The sequence below is a fragment of the Nyctibius grandis genome, chromosome 5 (assembly GCF_013368605.1).
Source record: "Nyctibius grandis isolate bNycGra1 chromosome 5, bNycGra1.pri, whole genome shotgun sequence".
Taxonomy (NCBI): Eukaryota; Metazoa; Chordata; class Aves; order Nyctibiiformes; family Nyctibiidae; genus Nyctibius; species Nyctibius grandis.
In genome coordinates this window covers 695,562-722,638 of record NC_090662.1, presented here as the reverse complement: position 1 = coordinate 722,638, position 27,077 = coordinate 695,562, and the positions used below count along the sequence as shown (strand labels likewise).

Below are 27,077 nucleotides of genomic sequence, written 5' to 3'. Positions count from 1 at the left end.
GGCCCCGCAGAACACTCACGGGCCTCAACCAGGGGCAACGCTCCCCAAGCCTGACTGCCCCGCTCCGGCACTCACCGGGCCCTTCCTGAGGGGGGAACAGTGGTCGTTCGTGCAAGCGAAGCCCTCCAAAGGGCGATACCACCCGACAGAGAATCAATGAGGTTGGAAGAGCCCTCTAGGACCATCAAGTCCAACCATTGCCCTGACACCACCATGGCAACTAGACCAGGGCACTAAGTGCCATGGCCAGGCTTTTCTTAAACCCCTCCAGAGATGGGGACTCCACCACCTCCCTGGGCAGCCCCTTCCAATGGCTAATGACCCTCGCTGAGAAGAAATGCTTCCTAATGTCCTTCTTCTGTTGGGGCCCCAGAGCTGGACGCAGCACTGCAGGGGGGTCTCCCGAGAGCGGAGCAGAGGGGCAGAATCCCCTCCCTGACCTGCTGGCCACGCTGCTGGGGATGCAGCCCAGCACACGGGTGGCTTTCTGGGCTGCCAGCGCACGGTGCCGGCTCATGGTGAGCTTCTCGTCACCCATCACCCCCAAGTCCTTCTCCTCAGGGCTGCTCTCAACCCATTCTCCGCCCAGCCTGGGTTTGTGCTCGGGATTGCCCCGACCCACGGGCAGGACCTTGCACTTGGCCTTGTTGAACTTCATGCTGTTCGCATGAATCCCCCAACAAGCCTCGGTAGCGCAGCATTAAGTTTGTCCCTCGCCCTTCCGCAGCACAAACTCAGAAAGAGGAAGAGACAGTACGTGCCAGCGTCACCTGCATTATCTTTTTTTAACCCCACTTCCTCCTCGCCGCAGCGAGGCTGCGGGGTGATGCTCGGAGAGGCTGCAGGGTGGTGCATGGCTCCTGGGCACGCCGGGGTTTAAGGCGTATTGGGTCACCAGGTGGGAGGAGACCTCACTGTGTATAACCTAATTCTGTCCTTCTTGTTGTGTATAACAGGCTGGGCGGGGAATGGACTGAGAGCAGCCCTGAGGAGAAGGACTTGGGGGTGATGGGTGACGAGAAGCTCACCAGGAGCTGGCAACGTGCGCTGGCAGCCCAGAAAGCCACCCGTGTGCTGGGCTGCATCCCCAGCAGCGTGGCCAGCAGGTCAGGGAGGGGATTCTGCCCCTCTGCTCCGCTCTCGGGAGACCCCCCTGCAGTGCTGCGTCCAGCTCTGGGGCCCAACAGAAGGAGGACACGGAGCTGCTGGAGCGAGTCCAGAGGAGGCCACGGAGATGCTCCGAGGGCTGGAGCCCCTCTGCTCTGGAGACAGGCTGAGAGAGCTGGGGCTGTTCAGCCTGGAGAAGAGAAGGCTCCGGGGAGACCTTCTAGCACCTTCCAGTGCCTGAAGGGGCTACAGGAAAGCTGGAGAGGGGCTTTTGACAAGGGCCTGGAGTGACAGGACGAGGGGGAACGGTTTTAAACTGCAAGAGGGGAGATTGAGATGAGATGTGAGGAAGAAATTCTTTGGTGTGAGGGTGGTGAGAGCCTGGCCCAGGTTGCCCAGAGCAGCTGTGGCTGCCCCCTCCCTGGCAGTGTTCAAGGCCAGGCTGGATGGGGCTGGGAGCAACCTGGTCTGGTGGAAGGTGTCCCTGCCCGTGGCAGGGGGGTGGAACTAGGTGGGCTTTAAGGTCCCTTCCAACCCAAACCGTGCTGTGAGTCTATGAACTTAATTCCATCCTTCCACGTTTACAGCAACACCCATTACAAAGCCCCGTGCCTGAACTCGTACCACATCCCACAATCAACCCCAGGTTTTCTGGGGAGCTGAGGTGGTGGTTGGATTTACACAGGGCTCAAGCAGCACCGCCGGCTGCGACCACGTCCCGGCCTCAGCGAGAGCTCAGGCTCACGGCACCGCACGGGAGGTGCCCGTCGGCAGCCCTGCGCCCCAGCCTTCCCTCCTGCAATAAAAATAACGCCTGGCTGAGCTGGACGGGGTGGCACCGAGAGCCACAGCCCGCGTGGCACCAGCGAGGCGGGTGCTGCTGCCCAAACCCTCCCGGGAGGAGGGGACCCGGCACCCATGGGGAGCCCTGCGCACAAGGACAGAGCTGGTTTTCCCTGCGCCAGGGACAGAGCCGTGCCCAGCCAACCCTCCCGTGGCCACCGGAGCCATCCCACGCGTGGCACCGCGGCGATCCCAAACGGCGCGGCCCACGCACGGCTCCGCGGGCACGTGGCGAGCTGCTAAAAGCATTTTGGGGAGGAACCTCGGCTATTTTTACCTGACGCCAAATCCCAGCGACGGCCCAGGGGAGCTATTAGCCAGCTCCGCTGGCACCCTGTCCCGATAATTACGGGGCCACGCCACCAACATTTACCCAAGGCCTAAAAACAGCACGTGCCGCGCCGACGGCTCCTCCTGCCCTGCCACAGCCTGGCAGTGCCAGCGGGCACACGCCAGTCCTCCCAGCACCCCGCGCTGGGGGACACGGCTGCCGGGCACACCCCACCTCGCTGTGCCACAGCGGGATACGATGCAGTTCCACGACGCGCCGTTATTTTGAGAGTGAAGCTTCAGGAGCTCACAGCCCTGCTGGCAGCGAGGGCTTGGAGTGCTCCAGCCCGGCGTGCACCGAGGCCTCGAGGAGAATCACCGAAAGCAGCGTATTCACCCCAGAATCCCAGAGTCAATGAGGCTGGAAGAGCCCTCTGGGGTCATCGAGTCCAACCATTGCCCTGACACCACCATGGCAACTAGACCAGGGCACTAAGTGCCATGGCCAGGCTTTTCTTTCCCAAACCAGGTTTGGGTTGGAACTGGATGGGCTTTAAGGTCCCCTCCAACACAAACCATCCTGTGACTCTATGATGTTAAGGGCGCTCTGTCCACCTTGCTGGGCAATGCACTGGAAAGCAGACAAGGACAGAGGGGACAAACCCCAAAACCCCAACAGACTGGACTGCTCTTCCTTGGCTCACACGTGAATAACCCAAGTCCCTCCCCACAAGCACGCCAGGAAGAAAAGCCCGATCTAAGCACTCGCTCAGCCTGTCTCAGCCCCACAGAGATTATTTACATCCACAGTTTGCCAGGATCAACATCTCCCACAAGTGCAGAAGGAGCTTTTGTTCCCGGTGCCCCACGCAGGAGGAGGCTGCAGGGAGGCAGGACGGGGTGGGAGCTGCTGTCAGACCGGGAAGCGCGGCGCCTTCGGAGGGGAGAAACACTGTGGGTGACAATACCAAGAACTGCTGGGATACGGAATATGGAACCTAGAATCAAGGTCAGCTTCCACAGGTGCCTCAGCCAGAGCCGGCAGCGCTGGCACTATGAAGTGACTTGCATTAAGTGTTGAAAGGGGAGGAAACGTCCTTACAAATCCGTTACTGTCTACAAGTACCTGCAAGGAGGGTGTAGCGAGGGGGGGTCGGTCTCTTCTCCCAGGTCACAAGTGACAGGACGAGAGGAACCGGCCTCAAGTTGCCCCAGGGGAGGTTTAGATTGGAGATCGGGGACAATTTCTTCATGGAAAGGGTTGTCAAGCGCTGGCACAGGCTGCCCAGGGCAGTGGTGGAGTCCCCATCCCTGGAGGGATTTAAAAGCCGTGTAGATGTGGTGCTGAGGGACATGGTTAGTGGTGGGCTGGGCAGTGCTGGGGTAACAGGTGGACTCGATGGTCCTACAGGTCTTTTCCAACCAAAACGATTCTGTGGTTCTATGGAAGGGAGGTTGTAGCAGGGTGGGAGTCGGCCTCTTCTCCCAGGCAACCAGCGACAGGACAAGAGGACACAGCCTCAAGCTTGGCCAGGGGAGGGTCAGGTTGGACATGAGGAAGCATTTCTTCTCAGCAAGGGTCATTAGCCATTGGAAGGGGCTGCCCAGGGAGGTGGTGGAGTCCCCATCTCTGGACGGGTTTAAGAAAAGCCTGGCCATGGCACTTAGTGCCCTGGTCTAGTTGCCATGGTGGTGTCAGGGCAATGGTTGGACTCGATGAGCCCAGAGGGCTCTTCCAACCTCAGTGATTCTGGGATTCTGTGAGCACAACAGCAGCTCCCCAGCGAGGGCAGGAGCCAGGCAGGGGCCCAGCAGCGTGCCCGAGGCACCCGGGCAGCCAGCCTTGCCTCCGGGCTTCCAGCCCTGCGTGCGGGCAGGAGCAGCTCTGGGTACGGGCACCCACCTTGGGGGGCTGAATCCCCCTGAGGGCACCCAGAGCCAGCTGGGCAGCGGGAAGGAGGGAGCTGAGGCAGGGTGGAGGGTTAAGGAGAAGCGAAGCAGCGAAGTCCCTGCAGGAGCCTCTCGGTGTGAGCCAGGCGGCCCAGCCCGGAGGAGGAAGGGGCTGATGGTAACGAGAACTGAAAACCCCATCGATGACAGACGGCTCTAGGATGGAGAACTGACATTCCCGCTCTGGCCTTCAGCTTCTGCATCGGCAGTTCCTCCGTGAAACACCCACCACGCCAGGACGGGACGCGGCGGTGAGAGGCACGCGCCCTGCCTGGCGCGCTCGGGTCTCCGCTCGGGGCAGGGGGTTGGAACCAGATGGGCTTTAAGGTCCCTTCCAACCCAAACCGTGCTGTGAGTCTGTGACTCTCGGGGTTCCCTCGGCACCTGAAGATGCTGTGACCACCCCTCACGACAAAGATCTCCATGGGGGTAACTAAACGCAAACCAAAGCGAGTGATATCCTCCAAACTCCCTCTTCACCCCAGCTCTGGAGAGCACCAAACGCCCGAGGACACGACATTACCACCCAAGAGCACCAAGGCACATTATCAGCTGTTGGTTAAGGACTTTTTGTCCTGTTTGTAAAGTACTACCAAGGTTCTGGTCTATCCAAATCCACATTATTTTTAAAAAGGAAAAAAGTGACCACAGCCTCTTAACGCCAAACTTCACAGAAAGAGTCAATCTTAAACTTCAGGGTTAGGGTAGTTTTGAAACCCGTTTATACGCAAGCCTGCACTACTTGGCAGCGTCCCCACACGTGCTGTAACACCGATTATCTGAGCCAGCGCTGGCTTTAGGTCACTGCTCTGAACCCTCGCAGCCGAGATGGGTGAGGGGAGCTACGGGCACCGAGGGCTGAGCTGCTTCTCCCCACAGAATCCCAGAATCAATGAAGTTGGAAGAGCCCTCTGGGATCATCGAGTCCAACCATTGCCCTGACACCACCATGGCAACTAGACCAGGGCACTAAGTGCCACGTCCAGGCTTTTCTTAAACCCCTCCAGAGATGGGGACTCCACCACCTCCCTGGGCAGCCCCTTCCAATGGCTAATGACCCTTGCTGAGAAGAAATGCTTCCTAATGTCCAACCTGACCCTCCCCTGGCCAAGCTTGAGGCTGTGTCCTCTTGTCCTAGCGCTGGTTGCCTGGGAGAAGAGGCCGACTCCCACCCCGCTACAACCTCCCTTCAGGTAGTTGTCGACTGCACTAAGGTCACCTCTGAGCCTCCTCTTCTCCAGGCTAAACACCCCCAGCTCCCTCAGCCGTTCCTTGGAGGTCAGACCCTCCAGACCCTTCACCAGCTTGGTCGCCCTCCTCTGCACTCGCTCCAACACCTCAACATCTTTCAATCCTCTCTCAAATGTGGATTCAAACAACTCACCACCGTTAAAAGCACCCAACAAACAGAGGGACCCGGCTGGCGCAGGGCTGGGGCAGGAGCTCACCGGCACAGGGCCACGAGGGCTGGCAGGAGCCCTGTGACCCAGTCAGGGAGTCCAGCCTGGGGCTGTGGGGTGCAGGGGCAGAGCGTTTGGGGCTGGACAAGATGTGCTACGGGGGGCTTACAGAGGGACCAAGGAGGGGAAAGGGAGCAGGCGAGAGGTGTGAGGAGGAGGGAGCGTGGGGACATTTTTGTCAGCGCTGGGTCAATGGTTGGACTTGATGATCATAAAGGTCCTTCCAACCAAAATGATTCTGTGATGCCATGAAATGGGGATGAGGAGATGAAAGGGGTCGGCTGCTGGTGAGCAAGTGTCAGACACCCCCCACCCCACCAGCGCGGCCCTTCTGCCCTGTCCCACACCCCACATCTGCCCCTTCCCGTGTGGGGGGCTCGTGAACGAGGGTTCGGGTGCCAGCAGCTGGAGTAGTGGCATGGCCATGAGCAAGGACCAGGCCAGAGCAGGCAGCGAGGTCAGCGCCGGGGGAGGCAGGTACCTGCATGCTTGGGGTCCACCCCGACCGCCCAGACCGCACGGCGCGGGGTCGCGTGAGACTCCCTTGCACGCGCGTGTGCCCGTGGGCAGGTGGGGAGCAGCAGGGCCCAACTGCGGGTGCCGGATGGTCTGTGTGCCCACACCCAGCGCCGGAGGGATGCACGGGGTGGGGTACCCACAGAGCCAGCAGACAGGGCAGCTCCTCCCGGTGCTGCTCTCACATCCCCTGCGCACCGCAGCCGCCCTCGCACCCGTCAGGTGGGTGCCGAGGCTGTGCCTATATAAGGGCAGACAGCAAAGGGCTACAGGCTGCTCAGAAAACCCCAGCTTCCCCTCCGCTCCTCTCCAACCCACAAAAGCATGTTTTTATTTTTTTCAGAGTGACGACAGCGAACAATACCAGGAACACGACTTCAGTCAGCAGCGAGGTGGGAGCGGGGTGCGAGCACAGCGTGTCACAGAATCCCAGAATCAATGAGGTTGGCAGAGCCCTCTGGGATCATCGAGTCCAACCATTGCCCTGACACCACCATGGCAACTAGACCAGGGCACTAAGTGCCATGGCCAGGCTTTTCTTCAACCCCTCCAGAGATGGGGACTCCACCACCTCCCTGGGCAGCCCCTTCCAATGGCTAATGACCCTTGCTGAGAAGAAATGCTTCCTAATGGCCAACCTGAACCTCCTCTGGCCAAGCTTGAGGCTGTGTCCTCTTGTCCTAGCGCTGGTTGCCTGGGAGAAGAGGCCGACTCCCACCCCGCTAAAACCTCCCTTCAGGTAGTTGTAGACTGCAACTTAGACTCCTTACTGCACCTCTGAGCGAGCCAGACGATAGCAGCAAACCTCTCAAGTGGTGTTTTACAACACTCGGTCCCTTCTTGCCAAAAAATCAGTTCTCTAGGGTTTATTTTTGTTTGTTCTCTAACAGGTCTGGTGCAGCTTTCCTCTCCTTCAAGCTCCAAAGGAGCAAGCATCAGCCGGTCTCTTCACACACCTCCAGGGTTGCACCCTGAGTAAAAAACCCCAAAGCCAGCAGTGTCCTTCTGTCCTCTGCTGAGGATCCTCCCCGAAAGGGTTGTCAAGCGCTGGCACAGGCTGCCCAGGGCAGTGGTGGAGTCCCCATCCCTGGGGGGATTTAAAAGCCGTGTAGATGTGGTGCTGAGGGACATGGGGTAGTGGTGGGCTGGGCAGTGCTGGGTTATGGTTGGACTCGGTGATCTTAAAGGTCCTTTCCAACCAAAATGATTCCATGAATGTCAGAAAGCAGCATTAATGTCATTAATAAGAATGATATTAAACGCCCTCTCCACAATCCTGCTTCAGAAGATGCCTATTTCAAACGGCTACTTGGCTCCACGGCCTTGAATTCTGGCCTCAGGTTTCTCCCTCAGAGGCCTCAGCTGAGGGAAGTCCCATAAATAAAGCCCTGACGCAGCGACAGCTGGTCAGAAGACGTGGCAGGAACCTTCCCTGCTGCCAGCACCCACAGACCTGGAGCTACGTTTCACCGCCCGCGGAGGCACCCACCACCACGGCTGAGGCTGGAGGTGGCTGCTGCCATGCACAGAGGCGACAGAAGGACATTCCTCCGACAGCAAGAGGTCCTTACGTGCAGATCACAGACAGTCCCACCACTGCAAACTCCACCATGGGTGCTGAAGGACCACACCAGCTCAACCCACAGTGCCTTGGAGGCACCCACCATCACCACCAAGCTGCCCCGGGGAGGGCACTGCAAGAACCCCTCCCCACAGCTGCACTCCTGAACTGAGCAGCTCTCAAAGTCCACATCTGACCAACATCTCGTGCTCTCTGTTATCCCTCAAACATCAAACTAGGTGGCTGCAGGTGGAGGCTAAGCTCCTGCACGTTCCAACAGCGCAGCATCGGAGTCAGTCCCCAAACGATGCAGCTCATGCAGCAGTGGGAGCTGCTCCTTTCTACAACTACGTGAAGAGGTGGCGGAGTCACCATCTCTGGAGGGGTTGAAGAAAAGCCTGGCCATGGCACTTAGTGCCCTGGTCTAGTTGCCATGGTGGTGTCAGGGCAATGGTTGGACTCGATGAGCCCAGAGGGCTCTTCCAGCCTGGTTGATTCTGGGATTCTGTAACAGTTCGCTCTGACGAGACCCAACTCCAAAACACGTGGCAAACCTTGAGCTCATGCACCAGCGTTCTGAAAACGGCACAAAATCCTGACAGCCTCGATGGCACTTCCAAGAGATGCAACGTTTTTAAAAGGTACTTCTATAAAACAAGAGTTGCCCAGAGAACTTAAGGTCAAAAGAAGAGAATCAGCATTCCCGCCCTCTACGTGAATGTGATGTTAAAGTGACCTCCATCACCAGGACTTGGAGGAAAAACCAACACAGGGATGTAAAAGGAAGGAGGTCAGGTTAGAACAGTTAAAGATGCAGATCATTATGTGAAACGAGCAAAGCAGCCTTCACACGGAGCCACAAACCAGCCCAAGCAGAGGGGAAAACAAAAAGTTAAGGGAAAACATGGACCAGAGTCGTAGAATCCCAGAATCAATGAGGTTGGAAGAGCCCTCTGGGATCATCGAGTCCAACCATTGCCCTGACACCACCATGGCAACTAGACCAGGGCACTAAGTGCCATGTCCGGGCTTTTCTTAAACCCCTCCAGACATGGTGACTCCACCACCTCCCTGGGCAGCCCCTTCCAATGCCTAATGACCCTTGCTGAGAAGAAATGCTTCCTCATGTCCAACCTGACCCTCCCCTGGCCAAGCTTGAGGCTGTGTCCTCTTGTCCTGTCGCTGGTTGCCCGGGAGAAGAGGCCAAATCCCACTTAGGGAGACCTTCCTCCAGGCAGGACCCAGAACAGACACTGAACCTCGGAAACAAACTGAAACATGGGAAGTTCCATCTGAATGTGAGGAGGAACTTCTTTGGTGTGAGGGTGGCAGAGCCCTGGCACAGGCTGCCCAGGGAGGGGGGAGTCTCCTTCTCTGGAGATATTCAAACCCGCCTGGACACGACCCTGTGCGACGTGCTCTGGGTGACCCTGCTTGGGCAGGGGTTGGGCTGGGTGATCTCCAGAGGTCCCTTCCCACCCCAGCCACTCTGGGATTCTGTGATCCCCTGTAATTTCAGCCCAACACCCTTTCAAATGCACGGAGCTCCACCAGACCGTGCGGCGCTCACGCTCAGATACCTTGGGTGTAGGTCTCACAGTCACTGCTCAGCCAGCTCAAACACATTTTAATCTCGTCACACCAGGCACATGAGCCCTCCTGAACTGAGCACCCTTCCAGAAGTGAGGGCCCCGAGCCCAGCACCACGGCAGAGGCACGGTCCTGGCACAGGGAGCCTGGCAGCCCCGGCTCCAGGGATGAGGGAAGCCCAAACCTCAGCCGTGGGCTGTGCCTGCTCCCCCTCTCCAAACACGGGCGCTCCAGGCTGCTCTCACCTGCCCGAGAGCGGGGCTCTGCCCTGCTCCCTCGGAAAAGTCTCCAGTTATTATTATAGAAAACTTAATTTCACTCTGGAGCGAATCCCAACAAGAGCGGAGCAGCTCTCCAAATTATTTTTGTGCTTTAAGATACTGGCAACTCTTTTCTCTTTTCTCTCCCTTTACCAACATATGGTTCTTGCCCAGCTCATTAAGGGAGGCTGTAATTAACATCCACTCCAAAACCTGCCTCAGTGGTGCCTCACTACCCACCTCTCCCCTGCGCAGCTTTGCATAACTGGTTGTTTACATCCTTCACCAGTGCTCCCACTGCCGCCGGCTTCTCCTGCCCCACTGGTAACCCACTGGAGTCGCTCCTGCTGCCTAAATCAGCACGGGTGTCATCCTCCTCGTCAGGAAGGTAAATTGGAGCAGCCTATCTTTGGTACCCCACGCTCCACCACGCACGTTGTCTGACCTCCTTCCTAACTAGGGCTGCCAAGTTCTCCTGGGTGAGATAAATGTGTTTATCCCTCCTCGTTTCTAACGAGGTCTGGAGGGTCTGAGCTGCGAGGAACGGCTGAGGGAGCTGGGGGTATTTAGCCTGGAGAAGAGGAGGCTCAGAGGTGACCTTAGTGCAGTCTACAACTACCTGAAGGGAGGGTGTAGTGGGGTGGGAGTCGGCCTCTTCTCCCAGGCAACCAGCGACAGGACAAGAGGACACAGCCTCAAGCTTGGCCAGGGGAGGGTCAGGTTGGACATGAGGAAGCATTTCTTCTCAGCAAGGGTCATTAGCCATTGGAAGGGGCTGCCCAGGGAGGTGGTGGAGTCACCATCTCTGGAGGGGTTTAAGAAAAGGCTGGACATGGCACTTAGTGCCCTGGTCTAGTTGCCATGGTGGTGTCAGGGCAATGGTTGGACTCGATGAGCCCAGAGGGCTCTTCCAACCTCATTGATTCTGGGATTTTGTGCCCTGCCTTTCCCCTGCTGTGCCAGCCCAGCCGCTGACCCTCCAAAGTGCCATCTCACGTCCCGCATCCTCGCTGACAACATCCAGCCTGCCCATCTCGGATGATGCACGAATCCACGCGAACCGCAGCTTTACTCATTTCTAAATACAACTCATGACGCATCCCCTCGCTGGTCCCCCTGCTGCCACCCTAGCCGCTCCTCCAGAAGAAGCTGAAGCAAACAATTGTCCTCCGGCTTCGCCCTGCTCAGCACTGAACAGAGATGTTGTGTCCGAGGGCGAGCGCAGGACAGTGTCCCCACCCACAGCAGCTGCACTGACCAACGCTCCCATCCCTGTGCTCCCCACGGCCCGTCGGGGCAATCCCCAGCCGTGCCAGCTCTGCACTGGGTTCTCTGCGCAGGGTTCAAGCTCCTCTCGCTCGCCCCAGGGAGGTGCATTTCCAAGTTCATCAGTGGAACAACACAGCTGAAAACCTGTCAGGTGAAGACAGAGACAACCAGCACCGACGCCGCAGCCGTGCTCGTGCGCTGCACGGGGACACGCAGCCGTCCCGGAGCAGCACCCGCCGCGGGTGTCGACACCAGCGTGTTCGTGCTGCAAGACCTGCCAGGGTGTCACAGCCAAAGGGGTGCCCGGTCCTAGCACGGGGCCCTGCAAACGCCTGCCGGTTCCCCCCGCACCCAGCGCTCCCCCACGGCCTCACCGGGCACACTCACGTGTCATTTACTACAGAATCCCAGAATCACTGAGGTTGGAAGAGCCCTCTGGGCTCATCGAGTCCAACCATTGCCCTGACACCACCATGGCAACTAGACCAGGGCACTAAGTGCCATGGCCAGGCTTTTCTTAAACCCCTCCAGAGATGGGGACTCCACCACCTCCCTGGGCAGCCCCTTCCAATGGCTAATGACCCTTGCTGAGAAGAAATGCTTCCTGATGGCCAACCTGACCCTCCCCTGGCCAAGCTTGAGGCTGTGTCCTCTTGTCCTGTCGCTGGTTGCCTGGGAGAAGAGGCCGACTCCCACTGTGCTACACCCTCTCTTCAGGTAGTTGCAGACTGCACTAAGGTCACCTCTGAGCCTCCTCTTCTCCAGGCTAAACACCCCCAGCTCCCTCAGCCGTTCCTCGCAGCTCAGACCCTCCAGACCCTTCCCCACCTTGGTCGCCCTCCTCTGCACTCGCTCCAACACCTCAACATCTTTCTTGAAGTGCGGGGCCCAGAACTGGACACAGGATTCAAGGTGCGGCCTCACCAGTGCCCAGTACAGAGGGACGATCCCTGCCCCAGACCGGCTGGCTACACTATCCCTAATAGAGGCCAGGATGCCACTGGCCTTCTTGGCCACCTGGGCACACTGCTGGCTCACGTTTAGCTTCTCCAGGTCTCAATTAACCGACGCATCTCTCTGTTCTCAAAACATCAGATGCGTGACTGCAGGTATCCAAAACAAAACCCGAACATGAAATCCCAGGGTAGGGTCCCTAAAAGGAGGTCAGAAGGTTTTTCCCACTCAAAAAGAGCAACGCTGTCACAGTTTTGGAGCAGAGTTGACGTGGACGCTGCCGAGAGGATCAGTGTGCACGAGGCAGCGTACGTAGGCAAAGGGACCCAGGGTCTGCAGGAGGTGCTCCCCTCCAGCCAGACAGCCGAGCCCCACCACGGCTGTGATCCCCCAGACCAGAAGCTGTCCAGGTCCGGGGCTGGGCGAATGCCACCCCCAGAAGGGCCCCGGTGCTTCTCTGGGCTTCGATGCCAGAGCAGCTCGGATTTGGAAAGGGTGCGACTCCACCAGCCCGAGAAGCGCGGTTATCCGGGCAACCAGGACATCTCGGAGCCCTCTGGTTTGGGGAGGGAGATGCTGTACAGAGGAGAGGTAAGCAGCCTGGCGAGCTCCTGCTCCACATCCTACAGCTACCCACACCACAAAAAAAAAACACGTTTAATGAATACAGACAGAGAGACTCGCTTCTTCCTCCTCAAGAAACTTCCTGCTGCATCGCCTCGATCAAAAAGCACTCAGAAACATCAAAATAACGTGCAAGACTGGCCCAATCTCAGCTACAAGGCGGCAGCAGCTGCCAAACGCGCAGGCTGCTCCCTGCAAACCGACACGTGGCACTTCTGAGCCGCACCACAAACAGAAACCGATGCGAATCAGTGCGAGAGAAAGGCCGGTGCTCCGGGGAGGCGAAGGGCCCCGACACGCTGCTCTCCCACCGGGACCCGCTGCCACCTTCACCAAACCCTCCCTGCCTCGTTTTTTCCAGTTGCAAAACTGGAAGGGACAAACACGTTGGCTATCAGAGACGCTCCCAGCAGCAGGACGCTCCCCGCCCCGAGGCGCCCGCAGCTCCCAACGTCTGGTTTGACATAACAAGAGTATTTCGTGGTCAAAAGCGTTTTAGCCACCGAGAGGAAAAGACAAGCAGCCCGGCCCCGGAAGGCTTCGTGCCACGATCCCAGCGAGAGGCGGGGAGAAAAGCTGCCCCAGCTCAGCAGTACCGCCCCGCCGCCCCTCTAACCCCCAAGGGTAACCGAACCAAAGGGGTTTTCAGGGCAAACTCCCCCCCTCCTGCCCCACGCCGCAGCGGGAGCACGAGCTGGGCAGCTGAGGAGCTCCAGGGCACGTTTCTACCCCAGGCCAAGTCTTTTTTGATTGTTGTTCGCATCCATAAAACCGCAGCTGCTTTTCCATCCCAGCGCTAGAGACGGGAAAATGAAACTTGCTGCAAACAGAGTCTTCAGATCCCGCTCACGCTCACATAAACACGAGCTCGAGCGAGAGAAACGCAAAATAAATGTGCCAAGTTCTCACGGGCAGTAAACAAAACATTACTAACAGTTAAAGAATCTGGTTACAACATATGTTTCAGACTGATGCTTCCTCCTCATGCTCACCCACCCTCCCGAACGCGTGACACAGGTGTCACGCAGCCACACCAACGCCGACCACCCTCTTGGCGACGCTCACACCACGGGACTCTCCTCACCGAGGGGGAGAAACGACCAGAGCGGAGCCTTAGAGCTATTGTGCCAGTTTCCCCTGCACGGGAGCTGCTCCAGGGCCCAAACGACTCGTCCCACCCTGACAGAAACCACATTTATTCCCCCATGAAAATGGAAGATCACCCAAGACGCGGCAGAGAGGATTTTCCATCCTAAGCGGCATCACAGCTCGCGGAGGTGAGCCCGTGGAAAACTTTACACCGAGCTGCTGCCCGTGCTGTATTTAGACCGTTTCAAAGCATCATCCCACTCAGTGACCTTTGGGAAACGGAGCTGCCGACCGCACGAGACAGCGCGGGGGCTCCAGCCGCCCCAGCACCTCCGGGAGAGCCTGCCTGCGCGCGTCGGCCGAACCGAGCTCCGGCAGCCGCAGGAAACAGCCACGGAAAGAGGCGCGGGGTAGGGAGGGAAGAGAGGCCTTGCCATGCCTGCTGCAGCTCGTGTGCCGGCTGGCGAGGGGCTCACCGGACCCTGCAAGAGCCAGAAGGTTTCAGAAGCCGCGAGACGATCGCCCGGCAGAGCCCACGCTGGCACTGGCGTGCCCGTGACGTGGTGGTGTCAGGGCGATGGTTGGACTCGATGAGCCCAGAGGGCTCTTCCGACCTCATTGATTCTGTGATGATCTTAAAGGTCATTAGCCATTGGAAGGGGCTGCCCAGGGAGGTGGTGGAGTCACCATCTCTGGAGGGGTTGAAGAAAAGCCTGGCCATGGCACTTAGTGCCCTGGTCTAGTTGCCATGGTGGTGTCAGGGCAATGGTTGGACTCGATGAGCCCAGAGGGCTCTGCCAACCTCATTGATTCTGTGATTAATCCCTTCTGATCTACACAAGTACCCCAAGGGAACTGGAAGTGCTGAGCCCTATGGAAGACAGGGCACTGCTGGAGTAAACCCACCCCCCTCTGCATCGGACCCAGCGCTGGCTGAAGGACGATGTCATCCCACGTCACCATCAGGCATCCGACTCCCTGGTTTGCGAGCTGCAGCACCCAGAGCTGCTCTGCCTGGGCAAAAGTTCAAAGAGAACGAGACAAGTATTGATGGAGCATCTGGCATCAGAGGAGCTGCAGTTCCCAGACCGACCAGCGCAGCTGGGATGCTGCGGCGTGGGGGCTGGCGGGGGTAGGGTGACCCCCTCCGACAGCCATCATCGCTGTAGTGCTCTCCCCTTCCAAGCAGGCAGGTACCGGGCAGAGGACAGGCAGTTTGCAGGTGGCGTGTACAGGGATTACACCCTCTCTCCGAGGTGCCTGCTGCAAATATTGACACAGCAAACAGAGCTTGCTGTTAGCAACCACTGGAGGCATTTCAGCGCGCGGGGGTTTTGCTAGATGGGTGCACCACAAGAACCCAGCCTGAGTCAAACCGATGAGTCACTTGGCCGGGTCCACGCGCCACAGAGCGAAGCGTATTTTTACTGCCGGTTCGAAACGCCTCCCACCAGCGAGAGCTGCCCGGACAGCTTGCAGCAGCAGAGCGCCTGGCACTCCCAGGCTGAACACCGACTCAGAACACAGGTGGGACAGTGGCAGGACAAGCCGTGAGAGCTCCCCTCTGCACAGCACATTTCCTTCAGCTCCTCTGGCTTTCAGCCTTAGCTCCTCGCTCCAGGCATCGCAGGGAAAGCCTGGGTGGCAGAGGAGCTGCGAGCACCTCGGGGGAGCGCAGCACCCATCACGCCTGCGTCCTCGTTCCTCAGACCGTCTGCACGGGCCTGAGCCGACAGAAGCTGCGTCAGAGGCTTCACGGACAGAGGCAGCACCGAGCACGGAGGTAGCTTCCTCTCCACAACCACCCTCACCTCCCACAGCTCAAAACCAGAGTTAACGTCCCAGCCCCAGTGGCAATCCACGGGGGAAACCCGAGGGGATCCTGACTGGGGGCCTCGGCCCCCATCACCCACCGCCTGCCCGCTGAAGGGGTTTCCCTCCTCACCTGGGGGGGAAGCTCCGAGGTTTGTCTGGCCAGAGCGTGGAGCCCCCAGGGCCGGGCAGCTGCGTGCTCAGACGCAGAGAAGAGCAGCGGCAGATCGTCAGTGGCGCAGTCAGAAACGCCTGTATTCTAAATCCCCCTTTTTTTTGTTTGTTTGTTTCCTAACTCCCCGCAGGGAAGAGGCCGTGCCTCGCTCAGCGCTCGGGATACACCACTCCGAGATAAGCCCTTCAGCTGCGCTAAACACGGTTTGAAACGGAGCTGTTCTGGGCTCTGGGGCAGGCCACGGGGCATCCACGGAGAGAAACCTCCCGCATCCCGAGGCAAAAAGCAGCCAGAAGTCACAGAATCCCAGAATCACTGAGGTGGGAAGAGCCCTCTGGGATCATCGAGTCCAACCGTTGCCCTGACACCACCATGGCAACTAGACCAGGGCACTAAGTGCCATGGCCAGGCTTTTCTTAAACCCCTCCAGAGATGGTGACTCCACCACCTCCCTGGGCAGCCCCTTCCAATGGCTAATGACCCTTGCTGAGAAGAAATGCTTCCTCATGTCCAACCTGAACCTCCCCTGGCCAAGCTTGAGGCTGTGTCCTCTTGTCCTAGCACTGGTTGCCTGGGAGAAGAGGCCGACTCCCACTTCACTACACCCTCCCTTCAGGTAGTTGTAGACTGCACTAAGGTCACCTCTGAGCCTCCTCTTCTCCAGGCTAAACACCCCCAGCTCCCTCAGCCGTTCCTCACAGCTCAGACCCTCCAGACCCTTCACCAGCTTGGTCACCCTCCTCTGCACTCGCTCCAACACCTCAACGTCTTTCTTGAAGTCAGGGTCAGGCAGCCGCAGCTTCTCCTCACTGCAGCGTGCCGGTCCCGCTCACAGTCACACTGGCCAGCCCGAGGAGCTCATGTCATACCACCAAGACACCGGTTTCACAGCCAGACAACATGTTTCTTCAAAGAGTTAACGGGCCTTTTTCTCATCCTCCCCGACGAGCAGAACACCAGTGGAGACGCCGCTTCCAGCAGTCATCACGACTCCGTCACAAGTCCATGAGTGACAAGGACCAGGCCCCTTCCTGAAGATAACGCTCTGCACCGGGAGCAGATGCCAACTGCAAACCCAGTGAACACCGCGGGCTCACCGGGCTCCACCGTCGCAGCACCCAGCCCCACGCTGGCACTGCCAAACCCGCTGGCTGCCCCGCTCCAGCCCGAGGGCCCGTCTCTCTTTCTTTCGATTTTGTTCCCACAAAACCACACCGAGCTACATTAACACCCCACGAGGAGAAGCTGAGAGCTGGGGCTGTTCAGCCTGGAGAAGAAAAGGCTGCGGGGAGACCTTCTAGCACCTTCCAGTGCCTGAAGGGGCTACAGGAAAGCTGGAGAGGGGCTTTTGACAAGGGCATGGAGTGACAGGACGAGAGGGAACGGTTTTAAAGTGAAAGAAGGGAGATTGAGATGAGATGTGAGGAAGAAATTCTTTGGTGTGAGGGTGGTGAGAGCCTGGCCCAGGTTGCCCAGAGAAGCTGTGGCTGCCCCCTCCCTGGCAGTGTTCAAGGGCAGGTTGGATGGGGCTGGGAGCAACCTGGTCTGGTGGAAGGTGTCCCTGCCCGTGGCAGGGGGTTGGGACTGGATGGGCTTTAAGGTCCCTTCCAACCCAGACCATCCTGTGATTCCATGATTCTATCTCTGGAGACGATGCAGAGCTACCTCAGGTCCCACCACCTTCCCCTTTCACCATCCCCAAGTGCAAACCCACCCCTGCCCACCCATTCACCCCCCTGGCACACGAGCTCCTCCGCAGCGCCTCGCCGCACACAAACACACCGTGGCTGCGGGCACGCACCCGGCTGCGGGCAGAGCAGATCCCCCTCCCCGCCCGTGCGAAGGGCCCCGTCCAGCTCTCGCACAGCCGAGCCCCCCGGGCTGCTGCGCAGGTTCCCCCCGCAGCGCTCGGCCCTGGTTTGGTTCCTGCTGGCAGGGAGGTGCCAGCATGGCACGGCCGCGGCAGCAGCAGCCTGAGACTAACCCAACCTGTAAAGCAATTAGTCACTCGCCGATGAGAGCGGCGTGCCCTTCCTCCAGACATTATCTGCGCTCCCTGTGGGGAGGGGGAAGGTGACAACAGGGCAGCACACGGGGAGCAAGCGTTGCCATATTGATCCCCAAAATCAAATAACCATCATCAGTCAATCCATCAGTCAATCCCCACGCTCGGGGGTGCTCAGGAGGGCTGGGCACGCTGCTCGGACACGTCTTGCTTCAAATCGCCCATCACGCAGCTCGGGAGAGCGCCCAGGCACCCGCAAACTGGGATGGGAAAGGGCTTTGCTTCAGCTGGCACTGGCCAGGGCAGAGAGTTACGTGGTGCAGGCTGGCATCACTCTGGCAGAGGATGCCCCGGCTCCTGGGTACCTCACCCCGGCAAGGCAATGGCTGAGGGAGCTGGGGGTGTTTAGCCTGGAGAAGAGGAGGCTCAGAGGTGACCTTAGTGCAGTCTACAACTACCTGAAGGGAGGGTGTAGCGGGGTGGGAGTCGGCCTCTTCTCCCAGGCAACCAGCGCTAGGACAAGAGGACACAGCCTCAAGCTTGGCCAGGGGAGGGTCAGGTTGGCCATTAGGAAGCATTTCTTCTCAGCAAGGGTCATTAGCCATTGGAAGGGGCTGCCCAGGGAGGTGGTGGAGTCCCCATCTCTGGAGGGGTTTCAGAAAAGCCTGGCCATGGCCCTTAGTGCCCTGGTCTAGTTGCCATGGTGGTGTCAGGGCAATGGTTGGACTCGATGATCCCACAGGGCTCTTCCAACCTGGTTGATTCTGGGATTCTGTGACTCTGTTACTTCAGCAGCGAGGCAGCCCAGGCTCTGCAGTGGCAGCTCCCCACGGACACATCTCCTCCCCACCACACACCTTTGCCATGCTCGAGGAAGACAGCTGCATGTCTTCTGCCAACCGACCCCTACAGAGGCGCCGAATTCTCCGCCACGCCAGTGGCCAGGGGCAAAAAGCCCACCTGAGTAGATCACGGTCACTTCTTACCACAGACCAACACCCCCGGCTGCGGAGTGACCCCGAGGCAGTGCCGACGTCTCCAGCCCCGGGGAAGCGGCAGCCCCGCAGACCTCAAGCGGCTCCGCTCAGCCAAAATCCAACCCAGGGAACGGCTGCAACTTTCACCTGCATCGCTAATTAACACAGGGCTGTACAGGAGCAGGGCTAATGACACCGCACCTACGCCGCCGGGTTCGAGGGCCTCTCCAAGCCCGCGGCTGAGGTTCGGGGTAAATGTCACACGTGTTTTCACCGGGACAGCCACCACCGGACGAGGGCTGCAGCTGGCGGCGGGTTTTATACTGCCAGAACCTGCTAGTGGTCTCCAAGTCAAGGCTGGATGTTTTGCCAAGCTCAGCTCAGGATGAGATTTAAAATAAAAAAGTCAATATTTAAGTCAGAGGGATATAATTAATTAATTGCGAGCTCTTTCCTTTCTAATGTCCCGCTGCAATTAACCACTTCACCTCGCAGCACTGTCCGTCTGCCCCGACCAAGTCTCAGAGGACACCGGGAAGGTGTGTGGTGTGTACAGTTCCCTTCTGAAATTCAGGTTTCCGAGTCTCAGGACAGGGAACACCGGACTAAAGCGCTCACCTGCTCCACCAGCCCCACTGCACCCGACCAGTTACCGACCACGACGAACCACCACCAGTTTTATGCTGCAAACATCAGCCGTGGCTCCACGAGGGAGGTCAAGATGAGCACGAAGGCGCAGAAGGAAAGGCTCAGAGCACTCAGAAGTGAGGGGAAGGTGGCACAGCTGCGGAGCATCGTCCCAGCCCTGTCTGCTCCCGAGAGGCCGCTGCATCTGCTCCCAGACGGTGCAGCCCCAGGCAGCTCCCGCAGGCAGGGTCCGAGCTGGAGACGGGCTGAGGGCACCGGGGGGGAGAATGGCTCCTTCCTGCTGGACGCCTACGATAATAATACCAGAACACCCCGCCACGTGATCAGACACCACCCCGAAAACACCGCAACTCTGACCTGGGCCGCCTGCTCCCCAGCCCAAACGCCTTCCCAAAACCAGCCCTGTAGTGGGGTCTAGCGGCCGCGCAGCCGCTCTGAACCGAGCTCTCGGCCTCGGCAGCGTCCCGTAACAACCAAACCCACGGTTTAACGGGCGCTGCGTGGCAAAGGATTCCCCCTCCTCAGCTCTGAGCGCACCGAAAACCATCCCAGCGCACAGCCTCATCTCCTGTGAACGCGCAGTTTGGGGGATAGACGCTCCTGATGTGTGCTCTGCAAGAAAGTCCTTATTTTAGGTAAATTTAACCTCATTTATAACGCCAGCAAAGCTCATTTTTACCAAACCCAGCTGAGTGCAGGAGGGCAGGAGAAAGCATCGTGGATAGAGCTCCCAAACAGATAAAACCCCACGACCAAGACAACCAACCCCAGATGATGAGCACAGACGTGGGCCGAGGACGAGGGCTTTGAACGGACCCGGGGCTGGGACCCTCCGAGGCAGCAGCGTGAGCCAAGAGCCAGCCCGGCACCGACCGGGGCACGACGGCCCCGTCCCAGGGGGGTCTGGGCTGCTTGGGGGGAGCAGCCTCCGCGTCGCGCCCCAGCAAGCGGGCGGCAGAAATCCCCCACCCCAAAACCAACGCCAGGCACCGCTTCCGCGGCGGTGACGGCCCGACGATGGCGGGGGGGAGCCCCTGAAATTACCGAAACGGTCACTCGGCACAACCACGCGCTGACGTTTCTGGCTGCCGGTGAACGGGCACGTAAAGCCCTGGGGACGGGGCAGCCGGAGCTGCGCACACCCAGCGCCTTGCTGCGAGGGGCTTCATGGAGCGGGGGGCAACCAGCCCGGGGGAAGCGGCCTGCGGCCTGCCCGGTGCTGCCCGGCCCTGCCCGGTGCTACCCGCAGCGGTCCCACGCACCTGGCCGGGCCGCCTTACGGGGCAGGCGGGCAGCCCCGCCGGGCCGGGGCGCGGGGTAGTGTCCGACCGGCTGAAAGACCCCGGTGGCCGCCCCAGCCGGGCCCCCCCGCGCCGCCTCCGGGCCGCCCCCCGGTACCGGCCGCGGTCCCGCCCGCCGGCCCAGCCGGCCGCCCGCCACGTCGCGCGGGCGCGGCCCGCACCCCCGGCCCCGGCCCGCACCCCCGGCCCCGCGTGGGCCCGTGCCCCCCGCCCCACACACCCCCCCACACCCCACGGCGCCGCCCGCGCCCCCCCCTCCGCGGCCGGTGACAGCGGCCGCGCCCCCCACCGGCCCCGCGCCGCCCGCCGCCGCCGCCGCCGCTCACCGCGCTTGCCGGGGTCGTAGCCCACCAGGACGAAGTAGTCGGCCAGGCGGGCCATGGCGGGGCGGCGGCCGCTGCCCGCGCTCACAGCCCCGCCGCCGCCGCCGCGCCGCCCGCCCCGCCGCCCGCCGCCATCTTGGCCCCGCGCGCGGCCGGCCCGGCCCGCCCGCACTGCGCCTGCGCCGCCGCCGCCGCGGGGGGCGGGACGACGCACCCCATTGGGCGCGCCGGGAGGGGCGGGGCGGGACCGGGCGGGGGGGCGGGGCCTGGAGGGGGCGGGGCTGCGGCGCGGGAGTTCCCCTGGCGGGGGGGGGGCGGCCCCGGGCTGCGGGGACGGGGGGGTGCGGGGACCCCCGGTGTGCACGGGGACCCCCCCGGTGTGCACAGACCCCCCCCCGGGTGTGCACAGCCAGGCGTGTGCGAGGACCCCCGACGTGCACGGGGCCCCCCGGTGTGCACGGGGACCGCCCCTGGTTTGCACGGGGACCCCCCCGGTGTGCACGGGGCCCCCGGTGTGCACAGACACGCGTGTGCGGGGCCCCCCGGTGTGCACGGGGCCCCCGGTGTGCACAGAGACGCGTGTGCGGGGACCCCCGGTGTGCACGGGGCCCCCGGTGTGCACGGACACGCGTGTGCACGGACCCCCGGTGTGCACGGGGCCCCCGGTGTGCACAGACACGCGTGTGCGGGGGTCCCCGGTGTACACGGGGCCCCCGGTGTGCACAGACACGCGTGTGCGGGGACCCCCGGTGTGCACGGGGACCCCGCCTCGGTGTGCACAGACACGCATGTGCACGGACCCTCGGTGTGCACGGGGACCCCCCCGGTGTGCACAGACACGCGTGTGCGGGGACCCCCGGTGTGCACGGGGCCCCCCGGTGTGCACAGCCAGGCGTGTGCACGGACCCTCGGTGTGCACGGGGACCCCCCCGGTGTGCACAGACACGCGTGTGCGGGGACCCCCGGTGTGCACGGGGCCCCCCGGTGTGCACAGCCAGGCGTGTGCACGGACACCCGGTGTGCACGGACACCCACCCCGGTGTGCACGGGGCCCCCGGTGTGCACAGACACGCGTGTGCACGGGGACCCCCGGTGTGCACGGAGACCCCCCGGTGTGCACAGACACGCGTGTGCACGGGGACCCCCGCGTGTGCATGCCAGGCGTCTGCGGGGCCCCCGGTGTGCACAGACACGCGTGTGCACGGGGACCCCCGCGTGTGCATGCCAGGCGTCTGCGGGGCCCCCGGTGTGCACAGACACGCGTGTGCGGGGCCCCCCGGTGTGCACGGGGACCCCCCTGGTGTGCACAGACACGCATGTGCACGGACCCTCGGTGTGCACGGGGCCCCCGGTGTGCACAGACACGCGTGTGCGGGGACCCCGGTGTGCACAGACCCCCCCCGGCGTGTGCACAGCCACCCGTGTGCACGGACACCCGGGTGTGCCCGGGGCCCCCGGTGTGCACAGACATGCGTGTGCGGGGACCCCCGACGTGCAAGGGGACCCCGGTGTGCACAGACCCCCCCCCCCGCGTGTGCATGCCAGGCGTGTGTGGGGACCCCCGACGTGCACGGGGACCCTCCCCGGTGTGCACGGGGACGCCCGTGTGCGCATGCCAGGCGTGTGCGGGGACCCGGGTGTGCACGTACCCCCCCCCCCCCCCCGTGTGCACGGACCCCCAGTGTGCACAGACATGCGTGTGCACGGGGCCCCCGGTGTGCACGGCCCCCTCCCCGCATGTGCACCACCGGGCATGTGCTTGGACCCTCGGGGACCCTCGGTGTGCACGGACCCCCCCGCGTGTGCACAGACACGCGTATGCGGGGGCCGCCCGGGTGTGTACAGCCCCCCGGTGTGCACGTATGCCCCCCCCCGTTGTGCACAGCCACTCACATACACACACCCCCCTCGACGGGCAGTCCCTCCGGTGCCCACCGCCCCCCCCACGCACAGCTCCCTCCCCGGTGTGCCCAGCCACCCCCCCGTGCCCAGGGACACCCCCCCGGTGTGCACAGCCGGGGCTCCGCTCTGGGTGCAGCGCTGAGCCCGCACCGGTCCGACCAGAGCCAGGATCGGGCCCTCGGGGGGCCGTGCGGGCAGCGCCTGTCCCGCAGCAGGGCACGGTGCCGGTGCCGGTGCCTACCGGGGCGCTGGAGTCCATCCTGGCATCCCTGCTCCCACCGGCACCCGGAGCCCACGTCCTTCTGGAGCTGCCCCGGTGCAAGCCCACGCGTGGGGACGGGCCCGGGGGCACACGGCGTGGCAGAGGTCACGGTGGCAGCGTGCCCTGGCACTGCCCTGGGCCTGGCCGGGGTGCGTGGCTGGGGGTCCCGGGGCAGGACCCCCCCGCGGCAGCGGGGTCGGCAGCGGGCACCCGCCGCGGCGCGGCCGCCTCCGGAGGGAGCGATGATTCACTGGGAAAAATCCCCGTTCCCACTCCCACGCGGGCGCGGGACGTGGGGTGCGTGCGGGGTGGGGGGGCAGCGTGGCACCGGCTCCGGCTCGGCCAAACCCGGGGGGCAACGGCAGCCCCGGGAGCCCCCCCAGCCCCCCCGGGACTCCCCTCGCCCCTCGGCTGGACCCGTCAGGCTGTGGCAGACGGCTGCCCCCTCCCCGGTGCCCTGGGCTCCCCCGGGAGGGGTGCCCGGGGTGCAGGACCCAGCGTCCCCCCCGTACCCCCGTACCCCCAATCCCGCACGGCCCTTGCACCTCCCGGGCCCTGGCATCACCGGCAGCTCCGTGCCATGGGCACCAGCCTGGCCCCCACCTCCCCAACCCGGGCACCGCTGCGGGGTCCCACCAGAGCCCGGTGCTGGGACGGGCACTGCGCCAGCAGCACCATCCCCGGTGCCACCGCTGCCACTCCCGGTGTTTGTGCCACGCCGGTGACAAGCGCTGCCAGCCGTGCCATGCGGGGCGGTGGGTGGGGGCACCCTCCCCCAGGGCAAATTGGGATGAACTGGTTTTTAATGGGGGTTTCGGTGTTTTCTTCACCTTCCCTGCGGGCACCCCGTTGGCTTTGCCACCCGGCGTCACCAGTTCGCCACTGCTCCCCCACTGCACCACGGGGCACCGGGCAGAGGCAGCCGGGCACCTGGGTCCTGGGCCAGGGCTGTGACCCCCACCCCGGGGTGCTGGGGGACCCCTGAGTGCCCACCTGCCCTGCACTGTGCTGTGCCAGGACAAGCTACCGGGAACGGCTCCCCCACACCAGGCCAGTGCCCGCTCCCACACCGGGGCAGCACCGTGCCGCTGTGCCCACCCACCCCGGGACAGGGCCACGGTCCCACGGCACCGGGTAGTGGGGTTATTCCTGGGGACACTGGGTCCCACGGCGCTGTCCCTGCGTCCCTGTGTGCCCACGCTCGGGGCCGGGTGCTGCCACGGGCAAACCCTCCCGTGCCCTGCCCGCGGTGCCCCAGGGATGCCCACGGCCCCGCGCCCTGCCCGCAGGGACACCCACAGCCCCGTTCCCTGCCCGTGGCATCCCCAGGGGCACCCGCAGCCCTTCTCCCTGCCCGTGGTGCCCCGGGGACACCCGCAGTCCTGCTCCATGCCCACGGTGCCCTGGGGACACCCGCAGCCCCGCTCCCTGCCCGTGGTGCCCTGGGGACACCCGCAGCCCCGCGCCCTGCCCGCAGGGACACCCACAGCCCCGCTCCCTGCCCGTGGTGCCCGGGGACACCCGCAGCCCCGCACCCTGCCCGTGGCATCCCCAGGGGCACCCGCAGCCCCGCTCCCTGCCCGTGGCATCCCTGGGGACACCCGCAGCCCCGTTCCCTGCCCGTGGTGCCCCGAGGACACCCACAGCCCCGCTCCCTGCCCGTGGCATCCCGGGGACACCCACAGCCCCGCTCCCTGCCCGCGGTGCCCTGGGGACACCCGCAGCCCCACTCCCTGCCCCGAGGGCACCCGCAGCCCCAGCTCCACAGGGGCAGGAGCAGCCCCGCAGCCAACCTGCCCCGCCACCCTGATGCCCCAAGCCGATGCCCCAAGCCGGATCCTGCAGTGGGGCACACGTGGCCGGATGACCACCATGGTGTGAGTGACGCCGGGCCAGTGGCCTCCCAGCCACGCTGTGGGTCCCCAGCCCTGCTGCACCCATGGGTGCCATGTGGCTGGGTGCTCCCCGTGGCCCCACAGCCGCTGCTGCCCCCCCCAGCTCCCCCACGGGGACCAGCAAAGCCGGGAACGGGGTGGGGGGACAGATCCTGGCCACAGCCCCCGTCCCTCGCCATCTGCCACTCGGGGCCACCTCGGCCAGGGGCTGCGCCCACGTCCCCGTGCCCACGTGCAGTGGGACCCCCCCCCAGCGCCCGGGCGAGCATCCCACCGCTCCCCACCCTGCGCCCCTCGGCCGGCTGCGTCCCACCAGCAGCGCGGTGTGCCCTGGGCTGGTCCCTTCTGTGGGGACCCTGGGGACACTGGGGACACTGGGGATGCTGGGGATGCTGGGGACACTGGGGATGCTGAGGATGCTGGGGACACTGGGGATGCTGGGGACAATGGGGATGCTGAGGATGCTGGGGACACTGGGGATGCTGGGGACACTGGGGACACTGCTGGGGATGCTGGGGACACTGGGGACACTGGGCATGCCCTGCACCCCCTCGTCAGCCGCCAGCGCCCGAAACCCTCATGTGGATTCCAGACCCCTTGGGAAGAGCCGGGTGACGGCGGTTTGGACGTCCCCATGCCCTGGCTTTGCTGCTCCCACCCCCAGAGGAGCGGGGTTGGGGGGAGCTGGGGTGGGGGGGGCGGTGGTGGGGTGCCCACTGTGCCCCCCTGTAGCGGGGACTGCGGGCAGAGGAGCCCGGTGTGTCCCTGGCCGTGCCGTGCCAGGCAGGGAGAGCTCTGGAAACGCTGCGGGGCCACGGCAAACCCTGGGCACCCTCCCGCACCCTGGCAGAGCTCAGCACCCCCCAGCCCCATTGCGGGGGGGGCACTGATGGGGTTGGGGGTCCTGGCCACGCATGCACCGCCGGTGGGCTCTGCCCGGCCCCACAGCCCCCGTGCCCCCATGGCCCCCCATGTGTGGGGTCTGCCAGTGCCAGGGGGGCTCTGCTGTGGTGGGGGGGCTCAGACGTGGTGTGGGGGCTCTGCTGTGGTGGGGGGGTGAAGCCACGGCGCAGGGCACAGCGCAGCGCGTGGGCGAGGGCCAAGAGAAGCCCCGGGTGCCCCGGTGACCGCAGGGCAGGAGGGTGCGGGCACCTCGCTCTGCCTGTGCCCCCCGGGTCGGGTGCTCGGGGTGATGCCAGGGGTGTAGCCCACCTGACTCCCGTGCCACGCTCCTGCCCCCAAAAGTGATTTTTGGTGAGCGGGAGACAGGACGCAGCCCCCGCCCTCCCCCGGGGCCTCGGCCAGGAGGCAATTAGGCTAATTGCAACTTTGCAATTGATTCCCATGGCGGGGAGCCAGGCTGGCAGGAGAGGGCAAGGGCTGCCTGTCACCCACGGAGAGCTGGGGTGGCACGGGTCATCGATGGCAGCTCCCGGCGTGGGTCTGGCCATGGCACGGGCGATGGCAGCTCCTGGTGTGGGTCTGGCCCCCTGCAAAGGTTAATTAGCCAGACCCCCCCTTCCTGCCCTGGCTCATGCCCATGCCGCTGACCCCGGTGCCCCGAGTTTGTCCCTGGGGTGGCAGCGGCTGGCACTGCCCCGCACAGGGTCCGGATGGGGACCTGTGCAGGGTCCCGGGAGGTGCCTGGGGGTGAGCCCCAGCCTGGAGCCCTGGCACGGCACAGCACGGCATGGCATGGCATGGCGTGGCATGGCACTGCTTGGGGTTCGCTTCGGAGCGCTGGCACCACGCCAGAGCCCCGGAGACCGCAGGGTGACATCCCACGGGGGCACGGCGCACGGGGATGCTGTGGCAGGGTTTGGCGTGTGCCGTGCCAGGGCTGTGCCAGGCCCGCAGCTCTGCCGCCCTGTTTCCGTGCCAGGTTTCTCCCTCCCCTGGGATAACCCAGCGATAACCAAGCGGAAGAGCCTGGCACGCCGCAGAGATCCCCTGGGAGAGCCGGGGGCCGACGGCTGCGCTGCGTCGGGCAGGGGCTGCACCCACCGCCCGGCTCAGGGGGGTCTGTGCCCGCTGCCCCCCGCCCCGTCCCCACCGCCCCGCGATCAGGTGCTGCCGCAAATCCCCCCGCGCGGGGACGGGCTGTTTGAAGCCTTTTGTGTCCTGATACAGCGGAAGAATCCCAGCGATTCGGAGCACGCGGAGGCCCCTTGGCTTGGGGAGGCTGCGGCGAGGGGAGCGGGCAGGGGAGGGGGCACAGGCACCCCCACCCTGCTGCCCAGACCCCGGCTCGGGCACCCTGGGGGCACCCCAGCGGCACGGGCAC

General features: G+C 63.1%; 1 protein-coding gene across 4 annotated transcripts in view; it reads right to left on the bottom strand.

Annotated features, from left to right (window-relative positions):
* SBF1 (SET binding factor 1) overlaps positions 1-20,831 on the bottom strand; it is a 74,317-nt gene extending 53,486 nt beyond the window's left edge. For all 4 annotated transcript variants that reach the window (XM_068401659.1, XM_068401660.1, XM_068401661.1 and 1 more), the window contains exon 1: positions 20,738-20,831. In XM_068401659.1, coding sequence (XP_068257760.1) covers positions 20,738-20,792 — 55 coding nt within the window. In that variant the 5' untranslated portion in view covers positions 20,793-20,831. The remainder of the gene's footprint in view (positions 1-20,737) is intronic.
* Positions 20,832-27,077: the final 6,246 nt, after the last annotated feature.